This window comes from Camelus bactrianus, chromosome 13 (assembly GCF_048773025.1).
Source record: "Camelus bactrianus isolate YW-2024 breed Bactrian camel chromosome 13, ASM4877302v1, whole genome shotgun sequence".
Lineage (NCBI taxonomy): Eukaryota > Metazoa > Chordata > Mammalia > Artiodactyla > Camelidae > Camelus > Camelus bactrianus.
In genome coordinates this window covers 68,894,621-68,909,504 of record NC_133551.1, presented here as the reverse complement: position 1 = coordinate 68,909,504, position 14,884 = coordinate 68,894,621, and the positions used below count along the sequence as shown (strand labels likewise).

Sequence of the window (14,884 nt, the reverse complement as noted above, 5' to 3'; positions counted from 1 at the left end):
TAAAAATCTTTCAAGATTTCTAAGTTACTTTGATTATCTTAGATATAATATCCTTTTTTAGAATATAAAAATTCCTAAAAACTTTTGAGAGATTCATTTCAACTAAATGTTCTAGAAAGGTAAAAGGTAGTTTAGTAAATACTATATTTAAAAAATGATGGGGGAGGGATAAATTAGGAATTTGGGATTAACATATACACACTACTATATATAAAATAAACAATAAGGACCTACTGTATATAGCACAGAGAACTATATTCAACATCTTTTAGTAACCTATATTAGAAAAGAATCTGAAAAAGAATGGGTGTGTGTGTGTGTGTGTATGTAACTGAATCACTTTGCTGTACACCTGAAACTTTAACACAATATTGTAAATCAACTATACTCCAATTTAAAAAGTAGGAGAGCAGTAAAATAATGTGGTTAAAATATTTGTAAAACAACAAGTTTTTACTGTGTAGCACAGGGAACTATATTCAATATCTTGTAGTAACCTATAATGAAAAAAGAATATGAAGGAGAATGTATGTATGTGTGTATATGACTGAAACATTATACTGCACCCCAGAAATTGATGCAGTATTGTAAACTGACTAAACTTCAATAAAAAAATTCATAAATATTTGCCTCAAGAAAGAAAAATGTGAGTGTAAAAGCCATTTTAAATGTCACTCTGCAACCCCTCCCCCATACATACATAATGTAAATTGTTTAAAAACAAGAAACATTTTCAAAAACTATTTTTGGAAAATTTTTGCTATGCAACGATAACCTTGACTTTATTTTTTTCAGATATGGCCGCGTGGAAAGTGTCAAAATTCTCCCCAAGAGGGGTTCTGAAGGAGGAGTGGCTGCCTTTGTGGATTTTGTGGACATCAAAAGTGCACAGAAAGCTCACAACTCAGTCAACAAAATGGGAGATAGAGACCTACGCACGGATTATAATGAACCAGGCACCATTCCGAGTGCTGCTCGGGGATTGGATGATACAGTTTCCATAGCATCTCGTAGTAGAGAGGTTTCTGGGTTCAGAGGAGGTGGTGGAGGGCCTGCTTATGGCCCCCCACCATCACTTCATGCACGAGAAGGACGTTATGAGCGGAGACTTGATGGGTAAGTTCCAAGGTTTCTGTAGGCAGGTATTTTGTATTTGATATGGTGAGAAACAGAAACTCGTATTTAGGGGCCCCAGATGGATTTAAAGTTTTGGGCATTCTCAGTGTTTCCTATTTTGGGTTGGAAACCGAAGTGATTTCTATCACAGTGGCTGGTATCTTATGGAATCGTAGAGGATATTTTCTGCAGCTGGTTGGATATCTACTCCTGAGATATGAAGTGGTGGAAGATTTTGTATGGCAGCGTCATTTTTGGAGTTACCTGTCTTCTAGAATTAATTATTCCCTCTCTTGGATAATGTTAAGGCCTTCCTTGGATATATCCCTTCTACCTGATGGAGCTACTTGTCTACAGATTTTGTGGTTGTACTATATGGAATATTTCTGGAATATTAGAGCCTACAGATTCTTTTAGAAGTTGGTATCTTCTCAGTTTTCGCTCCATAAAGTGTACAAACGGATTGGATTGTCACCAAAAAACCTAGCAGACCATATGATTCAACTGCTTGGATTCTACAAACAATACTTTAACCTGGAAATGTGTACTTGGATGAAGAAGAGTGAAGGCAGTGCTTGATTTTTTTCCGTTTTGGATCTACACAGTTTTCCATGTTGGAATTATACTCCTTGATGGAATGGGGAAAATTGAGATGATGGACGTTCCTAAATCCTGGAATATAGCCATGCTTTTCTAATTCCTGGAATGTATGGGATGTCATGCAGTCAAGATTCCATTAGCCCAGGGAAAGAGGATTATTATCTTGTTTCTTAAACAAGCTGCTGTCCAATTAAAGGTACTTTAGTTTTGAACACATGGTGACGATCAGTTGTGGATACAGCAATCAAAATTGGCTGGCTGGATGGCTACAAAAGTGAACTGTTGGCGAGCAACTGTGTCTTCCTCATTTGGTGGAATCATAGAGGATATTTCCTCTTCTGTCAGCTGCCTGATTCATATTTAGGGCTGGAAGTTTTTTGTGAATGTGGATCAATTTATAATTTTCTACTATCTCAAGAAAGAAGTCTGGGGGTTTGAGAGTTACAGTTTGTCTGGGACTGCTTGCTTCCAGTGGAATTATTTTATCTGGTCATTAAGATTTTTTTTTTCCTTGTGGTTCATCTAAGTATCATTTGACACCCTTGCCCATTAAGAAGGTGGATTACCCCCATAAGAGGGGCCAAAATTGGGGAAGTTATGTTCACAATTCTCTCCCTAGATTTAATTGGGATTATAGGTCGTGTTTCCACACTTGCAAAAGGTTGGTATGTCCTGACCTGTGTATATTAGCCCCTCTCCTAACCCAAGTCAAACTTTCTTTTTTTCCCACTAACTCTAGAATTATTTAGTACTAATAGATGAATCAAAGAATAGCTATTAGATTTCAGCTCTGCTAGCTCTTGTGCCTGCCTTCTGTATCTTCCTAATGGATAAGAACTTTGCATATTTATAAAGTATATCAGCTGTAGCAGTAATTCTCCTAGAACTATTGCCTTTTGCTTCTGTTATATCATTAATAACAACTCTTATTGATTAACATTTGATAGGGTGCTAATTTATTTGTGAAAATTTCTCTTAAGTCTCAGAGGAAATCCTTTTGTTTGTTAGACATTGAAGTATTTATCCAAATCCCAGAAATGTAGTGAATAAAAAAGGAGAAAATCATTTAATACCTTTAAGTAGGAAAGATAATACTGAATTTTTTGGCATGCTAGTTGCTTTTCATAATAGCAGCCAAAAGCAAAAATAGCCTAGGAGAAGGTATGGTTGCTACTAAGTGAAATAGTGGGTGAAGCTGAAGATTAGTGGAGACATTTGGAATCTAAGCATGTGTTGGGGACATGGTATTTATTACTTGTAAGATTTGCCATATTCTTCGTTGGAGAGATTCTAATTCTTCTATATTTTTCGTGATTCCATAATCACTTTTGATAGAAGATAAATCCAAAGGTAAGGTTGAGGAGAAACTCAACCTCAAGTTTGATATTTAAATGAAATAGTCTTTTAGGAACTCAGGAAATGAGTTCTAGTTTCCTACAAAAGTAGAGAATTTCAGATTTCTTTGTAGGACTGGAATTGGCTTTTAATATTAACGCATAATTGCATGTATGTAATTGTACATGCAACAGTTTTTGTACTCTTAAGAATATCTTACCTTTAGAATATCTTAGTTCCCAAAGTTGCCTTATTTCATCATAGGCAATTTGAGTATAGCTAAAGCCCTAAGAGAATGTATTTCCTGAAGCCATTAAGTACATATATTAACAAATTGAATCATGGAATAGGCATTTTAAAAATTATGTGGGATTTGATAGCACAAGGAGATAAAATAACTTATTCTTTTAGTAATTAAATTTATCATAGAATAGCATATGGTAACTGAATATTTTGATATCCTAGGTGGTTTTTTGGTTTGCTTTTCTTTTTAAGAGTCCATTTTTATTAGTAAATGTGATTGTTTGGGCACAGCAATTTACATAATTTAGTAATTTTTATAATTACCCAAGAAGTTGAAAGTTAATGAGAGAAAGTTACACTTAAATTTTTTTCTGTTCTTTGAAAATGCCCTCCTATTGCTGGGACATGGGCATGCATTGCAGTGGGGCTTTCATGTCTGTGTAAAAGATGTATCCTGGAAATTTTCCCTAAAATACATTTACGAAGTAAATAAAGTTTGGTATATAGTTTAATCAGATGAACTTTGATATTAAAACGACAATCTCTTCTTGTTCTATTAAATTTAAAGTAAAAAGGAGATGGCATATGTATATTTCTGTATATAAGCCAGAAAATCGCTAATAAAAAGAGCAACTGACTTGCATAGTCATGAAAGCCCCAATATACAATTAAAACAATGATTGCTCAGCTGTGAAAATAATTTTTGGAGTCAAGTAAAATGTTAAGCTTTGTTAGTGTTTGCTTACTCAGTAGGTTAATGCTGTTTAGAAAATGACCAGTTGCAAAGACAAAGACAATGCTGAAGTGAATATTTGCATGACTTGCTTTTAGTTTTGCTTTCCCCTTTCTGATTGATTAAATATTTTTCCCCCCTCCTAAATGCAGGGCTTCAGATAACAGGGAGCGTGCTTATGAACATAGTGCCTATGGACACCATGAACGGGGGACGGGAGGATTTGATCGGACAAGACATTACGATCAGGATTACTATAGAGATCCTCGCGAGCGGACTTTACAACATGGGCTCTATTATACTTCTCGGAGTCGAAGTCCAAACCGTTTTGATGCTCATGACCCCCGATACGAACCTAGGGCTCGGGAGCAGTTTACACTGCCCAGTGTGGTACACAGGGATATCTACAGGGATGATATTACCCGGGAGGTACGAGGCAGAAGGCCAGAGCGGAATTACCAGCACAGCAGGAGTCGGTCACCACATTCATCTCAGTCTAGAAATCAGTCTCCTCAGAGGCTGGCTAGCCAAGCGTCTAGACCCACAAGGTCCCCTAGCGGCAGCGGCTCTAGGAGTAGATCCTCCAGTAGTGATTCAATCAGCAGCAGCAGTAGTACCAGCAGTGACAGGTAGGTTAACGGCCTTTTGTTGTAACAGATGAGCTGTTGAATAAATTGTCACAAATTTGCTGCAATTAGTGGTAATGATTTTTAGCATATTTTTAAAAGAAAGTAATCTTGGATCATGTATATAATGAATGAAGAAACTTTGTTAGCATTGTGGGCATTGAATTAACCATTCTGCCAAGTACCTGAAGCTAAATGATGATTTGCAAATAGTTTCATCCTCCAGATGTGTTCAATATTAAAATTGCCAGAAAGAAAGAAAAGTGGTAACTTCAGTTGTATGAAGTAAATCTTGTACCACAAAATGTGATGTCTTTTTAAAATTCTTAATTTCTTACATATATAATAGTATCTTATTTCTATTATTTTGGTTGAAAATTTGTAAAAGCTGTTTGGTGAAATACATTGTTGACATGCTTATTATCAATGAGTGAATCAACTTATGAACACGTTTTAACTAATTTTATCATCAAGGTGATAGTCAATTTATAAACTCAAGTAGGAAAACTTTCTTTAAATTCAGGTTGTAACTTTGCTGTTGACTAAGGCTGAGTGAAATAGTTTCATTAGTTAGGATTTTTTTTACAAAGGAGTTTTATTCCAAAGATGAAAACAATAAATTGAAAGTAATCTTAATAGGAAACAGTTTAGAAGTTAGGTATATAGGTTTTGAAATCATAGATCAAGGTAGACAGTAAAGCCTACTACTTTTATAATCTTGGACAAGTTACTTACACTTTCTTGGCCTCAACTTTCCTATCTTTTACAAGAATCATGCTTCATAAAGTTACTGTGAAGATTAAAATGAAAAAATGTGTAAAGTGCTAAGCTTGATATGCATATATGTTAAATACTGCTTTCAATAATTACTATCTGTAATTATTATTACTACTTCAGATGTTGATAGTCTTTGAGTATTTCCTGTTTCTAGTTTTATTATTCAATTTGTTAATCCCAGGTATTCTGGTGTTAAATTTAAGTGGTGTGTATTTTAAATTTACAAGATACGAATTCTTTGACTTGATCAAAATGCCAGATTATTTTTCCTATGTATTGCCTGCTTAGAATTAAGAAAAGTAAATGATCATGTAGTTGATGAATGGCCCCTTTTAAGCCTTCTAAATTTTCTAATTCAAAATAATAAATGGAAACATTTTATACATCTATTTATCTATCTATCTAGATATAATTCAAACATTCTGGAAGATTAGCATTAATTACAATGAAACAAATTCTTGGTTTAGGAAATCAGGGGAGTTAGGTTTTGGCTCCAGCTTTGCAGCTCTGTGACATGGGTGAAAACTCTTAACTTCTTTTTATTTCATTTGGTATATTGTTGAGATAAATTGACAATATTCATTTGAATTCTATAAATGGATTATAAAATCTTATGTCTCACTTTCTTTTACATAAAATTATCTAAAATATTCAAGTTTTAGTCATTTTCCCCAAATCTACCTCATTAAAGGGATGGCATCAGAACTTTTTGAAAAGCCAACCAATTGTGAAAATGTTGAAGTTAGACGAGAAACAAGATCTGGGCCTTCAGGGTGGCATTTAACTTTGGTGAGAGTTACACTGGTTTGGGATCTGGCCCTTGGCATCATGGGCTCAGAAGCTTGAACCCTGAGGTGATCTGATGAATTTGATGGAGCTAATCCCTGTTTACATAATAAAAATTAAAAAAATAGTTACATGCTTCTGAAATATTTACAGTCAGATAACTGCCACAAAGGCAGAATGAGCTAGAAATATCTACATGGGAACTAAATTACAACTGTAGAAGATATTTCCTCTTCTGTCAGCTGCCTGATTCATACTTAGGGCTGGAAATTTTTATGGTCTAGGGCTATGAAAGATATGTAGAACTTCAACAAGAAGAAATGAATTTTAGGCTAGACAGGGAACCTTGTGGGCAGAAGGAACAACTTGAAGAGATATAAGTGGGTGGAAGAGTGTTTTGAGAACAGCAAATAATTTAGAATGACTTAACCATGCTAATATTTTTTTTGGTTTTATTCTTTATGCAGAAATGAGCTGTTGAAGGATTTTGAGAAGGGAAATTTGTTGTTGAGATCTGTGCTTTAGAAGGGCATCTGGTGACTTACAATAGGAAAGACAGATTCTCGTTAGGAAACTTTCAGTATCTTGGAAAAGGAAGACTTGGACTTATGAGAGTGCATAAGTTGGGACAAATGGGAGAGACAGTGTACTAAGAATCAGATTATTTTGATTTATGAAAAAAGAATGAACTTTTTGAAGATATGACTGAATGATGAGCCTTTCGGTACCATCCTGTAAGAACAGGGCCTGATCTTCCTTTTCACACTGCAGAGCCAACCAAGTGTATTGCCTTTCTCTGAGTATGTGTTCAACAAGTGGCTGCAGCTCTTAGATACAGTTCTTAGTTAACATGAGGGATGAAGCAAAATTGATGTAAATAGTTAAAAGATTTGGTTCTTATATTGTGATTGAAGCAAGTACAGAGAAATAAAATCTTTTGGTGTTCAGATCATATCCATTATCCTTGGGTTCATCCCCCCTTTTTATCAGATGTCCTCTTTTCTTCTATAATTGTATTGATTTCAAAGTGTAATATTTTGAGATATTATGTTAATTCAGAAAGTTTAGTGTCCTTTTGGAAGAAATAAGTTCTTTAATGTAATCTTTAAAACTTGATTGTGAAATAGTGAGATTCCAAGTCCTTTAAAAATGTTTAAAATCACCATGTTATAGTAGACAAAATATAGCTTGGTTTTATCTATAGAAGCAAGTTTCTATTCTGCCTGTATGAGTGACTGGGAAATTAGTCACCCTCCAACTCCCTTAATTGTTACAGCTTTGGTGAACAGATTCCTAACAGTGCATTTCAAATAAGTAAACATGGGATTAATGACAGTCAAGTTGTGAAGTCCTTATACATGATACACTTACTGTTTCTGCCCAACTATTCATAGTATTTAACTGCTGAGAACTGGGGCTTCATGGTATAAACTTTTCCTCTGTGCAGCCCTGTGTTGCTGTATGTCTCTTTCTTGATCATTTAGGGAGTCACTTTTCAACATAAAAATTTAAGTACATGAATTCCACCAAAGCATTTATTTTAAAAGCCCTTGGTTGAAGTTCAATGATTTCTATAGTTTCCTATCAATTTTTTTTTCCTATCATGTTGTAAGAATTTTCTTTAATACAGGCTAAAGGAATTGAAGAGTTTGTTGAAAGTAAATTACTTCATCATATCCTTTCCTACTATCTTAAGGTAGTTTTACTTGAGCTTTATTGCCCAGTTTACTTTGATCATAACCAAAGATGATTAGGCCGGCTCAGGTCCCTGAACTTGGATAGAGGGGAAAAAAATTATGTCTTTTTATTAACCTGAAACTGAATTAAGCATTACTTCCCATTATGAAAGTAGGTAACAAAAAAACAGTAGATTAAGTGTGAAATTACTTTGTTCTCAATAAATATGCACAGGTAATTTGCTATTATTATTATACTTTCAGATATCTCAAAATGGGCTTATATTAATCATTTCTGGGAAATAGTTATTAAATGCAGTGTTAGGTATTGTTATTTAATGTTAATAAAAACATTACTGTGTGATAAAAATTTAAAGTATTTTAATAACTGTCAGTATAATTACCTTTTCTTGTTTCATCCCTTCCCTGTCAGTGGGTTACTTCCCTAAGTCTTTTTTTAGGCTAAAGTTAACTTTTGAGTTTATATTCAGCCATCCATTTGTTTAACATATATTGCTTTTTTGTGCACTGAATTTATGAAATAAGATAGCTGGTTGTATGGAACCCCAAGAATAGAGCCATTTTGGTTTAAACACTGGCTATGGCTAATCCAAAACAAAATCTACATATGTCTAATTAAGAGTTAACATGTAATTAAGTTAATCTGGCTGTCAATGGCTGGATGCATGTTTCCAGCTTTATCAGAAGCAGTCTCTTTTTTTGCCCTCTTAAAAATTTTTTTGGGCGTCTGGCTAGCGTTTTCCTTTTTGTTCCTTTAAATCCTTTGGATTTGTCTGAAGAAGAATATGTCAGGTAACTACAGGCTTTTATTCTTCCTAATCACAAAAATAGGCATTTAGATGGAAACTCTTAAAACAAATGCAGTAATGAGCAAAGATAACGACATGAAAATAACTGTAGTGGACAACATCTCATTGTCGTCTCTGTGGCTTTCAATAAGCCATGTGGCCTTAAATTGTGCTTTAGTTTACCTGTTTGAAGAAACAGAATTTTAGAGCAAGCTTTCTTCTTAAGTAGATTTTTTTGGGCAGGGGAGAGGGGCCAGGAAGTAATAAAATTTATTTTAACGGAGGTCCTAGGGATTGTACCCAAGACCTTGTGTGTGCTAAGTGCGCACTCTACCACTCAGCTATACCCTCCCCCTTAAGTAGATTTTTTTAGATTGGGATAAGTTGATATAAAAACTATTTAATGAAATTGCCTCAGTTTTTCCTTGTGTAGTTTATTATATTGTTAGAATTTCTTCTGAATTGTCATAAATTGGAAGATAAAAGGAAGAAGCTTGGAGATGGGCATGAGGAGAAAAAGACACAGAATCAGTTCCAGGGCAGGAAAACTAACATGTGAAATAGTCTTTGTAGTGTCGGTCTAAAGTAACAAGAAAAGCATATAGACTGCAAGCAATCAGACTTTTTCAACTCTAACCCTGTATTAAGATATGGCATGCTTTATGCCCCTCTCTTGTCCAGTATATTAGCTTTGCGTTAGGAAAATTTACTTTTTATTGAAAGGGAAATTAAAAAGATTTATTGATAATATTGTTTGTAGAACTTGTTTGTATATTTCTTTTAAATTATATGTTTTGAATAAAGTATATCAAAAGTTATCTACAACCCTATTAATTTTTTTTCTGCTAGATAATTTAAGAATGTTTTACCTGAGTTATAGTTAAATAGTAATTAGAATATTGAACAAATTCTGGATTTTTACAACATATAAAGTTAAAAGAAATGTGACCCTTTTAACTGAAAAAGGGTTAGCACCAAAGTCCCTAATCTAATAAGCATTTTTTTTTTTTCCTATGAAGACCAATTCTGCTAATCATTTTGTGAACAATCTAGACGTTATAGATTACAGTTTCCTAGAGGGGGATTTATTCGAATATCCTCTGATCTATGATTTCATGAGGAAGTTTTGCACTTCACTTATTTTAGTTTATGAGAGAGAATTTCCTTTCAAGTTTATGTGGAAAAAATGTCAAACTCGCTGTCACCTGGGAGCTTTGTGAGAGAACATGGGTGAGGCTATTAAAAAGGTGGCTCCCCAGATGTACACTGGGTATGGTGGCATTGCATGTATCAAAGTGATAGTGACAGTGTACTTCCCATTTCTTTTAAAGTATGCTTATTTAGAGTGTTGATTGGGGGAAGGAATGCTCATTTTTTAATCTGTTGTATATAATTTGCTATGATATATATTATGTGCTAGAAGCTGTCAGATGTGGCAGCAGTTTTAACAAATACATGAAGTAAGATTTTTTTTAAAGGTGTTAAAAGAATTAATAATTAGCAGTTTTTTGGGTGATGGTTGCAGTGTTTACTTATAAACACATTTGTCTGAAATTTTATCATCAAAAGTGCTCTTATCTATAATAATGAGTAGTAGACATAATTTTTGGATTTAGTTGGAGATAAAATTTCTTTTGTTGCACTGTGATTCATTATTCTCAGATACATTTTATGGGGTAAAAAATACTTTGTATTCATGTGGGGTTTTTTTGACAGAATAAAGTAATTACCACTAAAACTAATAACTTAATCTCGGAGGAAATGATATAACTGAAGTAAACCGTATCTGGGAAGTTGGTGATTAGAGACCATGATTTTTTTCCTGACTATTCTGTTTGTAGCTGCATAGGATTAAAATGAGAGTAGAAATTAAGTTGGTTTTATTGCATAATACCAACCTTTCTCTTCTTTGCTACTCTGTACCTGTCAGTTTGACATGAATCATTTAAACTAAAATGGGATTTTTTTCTTCTTTGAGTGTGTGAAGAGAAAATACCTGTGCTCAGAGACCACTGAAACATAAATTAAGCTAACTAAAATGTGAAAATCAATGATTAGATATTTATTGATTTTGGGGGATAACAACAAGTGAGGTGTATGTTTTAGAAGCATTCAGAGGTCTTTGAAGGAGGAACAGTAAAGGTTTATCAGATAGTCTTTAAAAGAAGCCAGAGTCAATGGTAATAGTCTTAGGAAGGACTTTTTTCTTTTCTTTTCTTTTCTTTTCTTTTCTTTTCTTTTCTTTTCTTTTCTTTTCTTTTCTTTTCTTTTCTTTTCTTTTCTTTCTTTCTTTCTTTCTTTCTTTCTTTCTTTCTTTCTTTCTTTCTTTCTTTCTCTCTCTCTTTCTCTCATTGAAGTATGGTCAGTTTACAATGTTTCAGTTTCTGGTGTTTAGCATAATGTTTCAGTCATACATATACATATATATTCCTTTTCATATTCTTTTTCATTATAGGTTACTATAAGATATTGAAGAGTATCTGCAAATCTTGAACTCCCATTTTATCCCTTCCTACTGCCTTTCCCCTCCCTGGTAACCATGAGTTTGTTTTCTATGTCTGTGAGTCTGTTTCTGTTTTGTAAATAAGTTCATTTGTGGGTTTTTTTTTTTTGATCCCACATATAAGTGATATCATATGGTATTTTTATTTCTCTTTCTGGCTTACTTTACTTAGAATGACAATATCCAGGTCCATCTATGTTGCAGCAAAAGGCATTATTTTATTTTTTTATGGCTGAGTAGTATTCCATTGTATAAATATACCACAACTTCTTTATCCAGTTACCTGTCAATGGACATTTAGGTTGTTATTTGTGGTTTTTTTTTTTTTTTTTTTTTGGAAGGGGGAGGTAATTAGGTTTTATTTATTTATTTGTTTGTTTTTTAAGGAGGGTACATGAACCCAGGACCTCATGCATGCTAGGCATGCATTCTACCACTGAGCTATATCCTACCCCCTAGGTTGTTTCTATGTTTTGGCTATTGTAAATAGTGCTGCTATGAACATTGGGGTTCATGTAAAGAAGGATGTTTCCCTACTTTTATCTCTTGTCCCTTATTTTCATTTAAAATGAAAATATTTGCACTCTTGCTTTAAGCCTGAGTAACATTGCATTTTAAATATTCATTTCTGGATTTCACAACCATTCTTTGCCTGTTTTATTATTTTGTCCTTCTGCCTCATTTTTACTTTTTTTAGGTAGTTGATTTTATTTGAGATTTCAAAAGGGAGAATGTCTTGCCAGAAATCAATACTATGAATAAAATGTATTCATTATGCTTGACCTTTCTGGCTATTAAATGAACTTTTTATCTTGAAATTTGCAACTCTTATTTGGCATGGATGGTTTTCTTGACTGTATGATTATTCTTTCCCTAATATATTGGTATCTCAGTTCTTTTAAAAGTTACCTTCTTGGAGGGAGAAGAGTTGGTGGAAAAAAGACAACAGCAGTCATGGTAGCGTGTCTGCAATCCCAGAGAGAACTATTAGATTTAAAATCCACATTAAGTTTTGCCTCATTTTGAGTGGGGCTTCCTTAAGTACTATTTCTTTCCAAAAGAATAATCATTTGCTTATTTCCTCCTTTATGCAGTTTTGGGCTGTTTAGCAGCATGGAACAGATGTTTAGCAGTGTGTGCTTTGGAGATACATACCCCCCCAATATATTAATATATGTGTAATTTATATATATAAAAATATACATATAATTTATTTGCATATATATATATAATTTTTAGTTTTATTTTATTGGTAGTTATTTTTTCCCATTCCCATTAGTGGCAGGCAAACTGAAGAGCCCACATTTTGGAAACACATTCCTTTCTAGACTACTGAATAGTTTGTTATTGGGCAATAAGCTACACACTTCTGTCTTTTGGGATCATGTTAGCCAGCCAAGCCTTTTTTTGTGCTAAATATGGAAAATGGAAATGTTTGCTTTTAAATTGCTCTGGTGGGCTTAATTTCCATTATGGAGATCTATAAATAGATGTTTCCTTTCTGTTTTTCCTTTTTTGTCATGTTCCACATTTCAATAAGGCTCTTGAGAGATGTAGGTGTTATCAGCATTAGTGTGCTGTGTGGAATAAGCAGTTCGTTTTGGAAGCAAATATGGGTCAGCCCAGCACTTGCTCTGTATTGGGAGCTCTCCTTGATTTGAGATCCTCTGCTGTTATGGAAATGAGAACAAGGTAGACTTAGCTCTGAGAACTAACGAGGAGAGCTCATTGTGTGCTGCCTGGGCAGCCAGTGCCTCTGAATATTGTGGGGAAAGCTGGGAACTGCTTGTTTGTGACTCAAACCAGCCTAAACTGGAATCATCCTGTTTGAGTTGGCTGCTTGCCACCTCCCAGAGGCTTCCTCATTTTGCCAGATTTTCTGCCCGGCCTTCAGCCCAGGGGGCGGGATGAGGCGAGGCGACGGGACCAGGCTTGTGTGCTGTGACTGGGCAGGCTGCGGGGAGGAGCCGCTGGGAGGTGGCTGCCAGTTACCCCGGGTCTGTTACTGGCAAGGAGGCCCTTCAGATAAGGGATTGAGGACTCAAAGACCAGAAGCTGGTGTGAGCTCTGCCATTTTCAGTACACATTTTCGTTGTTATTCCCTTATTTTAACTGTAGCTTTGTCTTCTGCTTTTTAGAAACTAAGCCTTGGAGAACAGCTTCTGCCAGAAGTAAAGAAATAAATAACCAACCAACCAACCAACCAACCAACAAAAATTCCTCAGGAACTTTGCTTTTAGTTGTCCGTCTGTTTGCATAAAGAACTCTCTCATATTCCTTTTCATTCTTTCTACTTGGGTTGTGCTGGGGTTTATTTTGGTTTGATTGATCCTTAGGCGGAAGGAATGAAAATAGATTTTTTGAGGTAAACTTGTGATTTGGTGTCTTGTGAGTTTTAATCTTGATGTAAAATTAAAATGTTGCTTTAGAATTAACAAAAGAATTTAAAGTCCTAAACAACACACTTTAAAATTAGAAATGCTATGTTAAATTGTATCTGACTTGAAAGCAAACTCTTTTAGAAAAATGTTTAAATCGCAAATTTTTAGTGTCATGGCTGCTTTGTGCATATCCCCTTTCTTTGCTTGCCTCTTTGAGAAATAAGGGAATTAAATAGGGAAATAACGGAGCTAAAAACATGGCCTAATTCCTGTCACCAAAATAAACCCCAGCACAACCCAAGTAGAAAGAATCAGAGAACACCTGAAAGTAACTAAGAAATTTTAAAGCCACAAATAAGAGTACATTTATTTATTTTTGTCTGTCAATGCCAGGACTACATAGAAAATGTAAATTTCATAACCTTGCTTATGTTTTAAACTTTTAGAATGAGATTGAAACCTCTGCTAATCTTTTTTTTACTTATGGTAAAAGTTAACCCAGAGCAGTTTTGGTGACCTTGTTCTTCTTTTTTATCCTTTTTGGGTTGTTTCATTTGGAGGCTTTCTGTGGTCATTTCTCAGAAGCCATGGTATAATTTTACCCTGCTGTGAACAAAGAGATCATCCATGCACAGAAGTAGAGGAAAATGTGGCATTCTCATTTTAAAATAAACATTAGCATTTTCTTAAGCTCCAAATAGCTGAGATTTCATTACTGATACCCTCTCCTTAATTTTTTTTTTTTAATTTGCTTGGAGTACAAACTGAGTGATTGCCTTTACTTATAATGGGCAGTTTTGTAGTTACTTCTCCTGTGAGAAAATGGAAAGGGTACCCTCTGATAATTTATTTGCTTAAATTATTAGTTATTCATTAAATGCTACTGGGGTTTTACTACTGCTAGAAATTATATAAAGTCACTTCTGTGGAACATCTTCCTCAGTCTACTTTGTAGGATAAATGAACTCCCTCTTTCCAGGTAGACAAGATAGTTCACTGAAATATGTATATTTTAAAATTAACTTTATAAAATAGAATTGGTTTTTCCTAAGAATCTCAGAGTCATACTCAAACTTGGTGTAGAAGAGATCAGGAATATGTTTGAAGATATGAGGGTAGTGATATATATATAGTCTTAGAATCAGATGGGAAAACGTACATAATTTAGTAAAATAAGGTTGGAAAAAGGTAAAACCCAAAGTTCAAATTTACTTGTGGATTTGGTAAAGGCTACAGCATTTGTACATAACCATTTGAAATTTAAAAAAAAAAAAAAAAAAAAAAAAGCCAAACAGTTTT

General features: G+C 34.3%; 1 protein-coding gene across 4 annotated transcripts in view; it reads left to right on the top strand.

The window, feature by feature from the left end:
* SPEN (spen family transcriptional repressor) overlaps positions 1 to 14,884 on the top strand; it is a 76,365-nt gene that overhangs the window by 21,202 nt on the left and 40,279 nt on the right. For 2 of the 4 annotated variants that reach the window (XM_045518496.2, XM_010957490.3), the window contains exons 2-3: positions 796 to 1,116; positions 4,180 to 4,656. In XM_045518496.2, coding sequence (XP_045374452.2) covers positions 796 to 1,116; positions 4,180 to 4,656 — 798 coding nt within the window. Of the gene's footprint in view, positions 1 to 795; positions 1,117 to 2,219; positions 2,378 to 4,179; positions 4,657 to 14,884 lie in introns of those variants that run through there. The other 2 variants (XM_045518498.2, XM_045518497.2) reach the window with 2 other exon arrangements.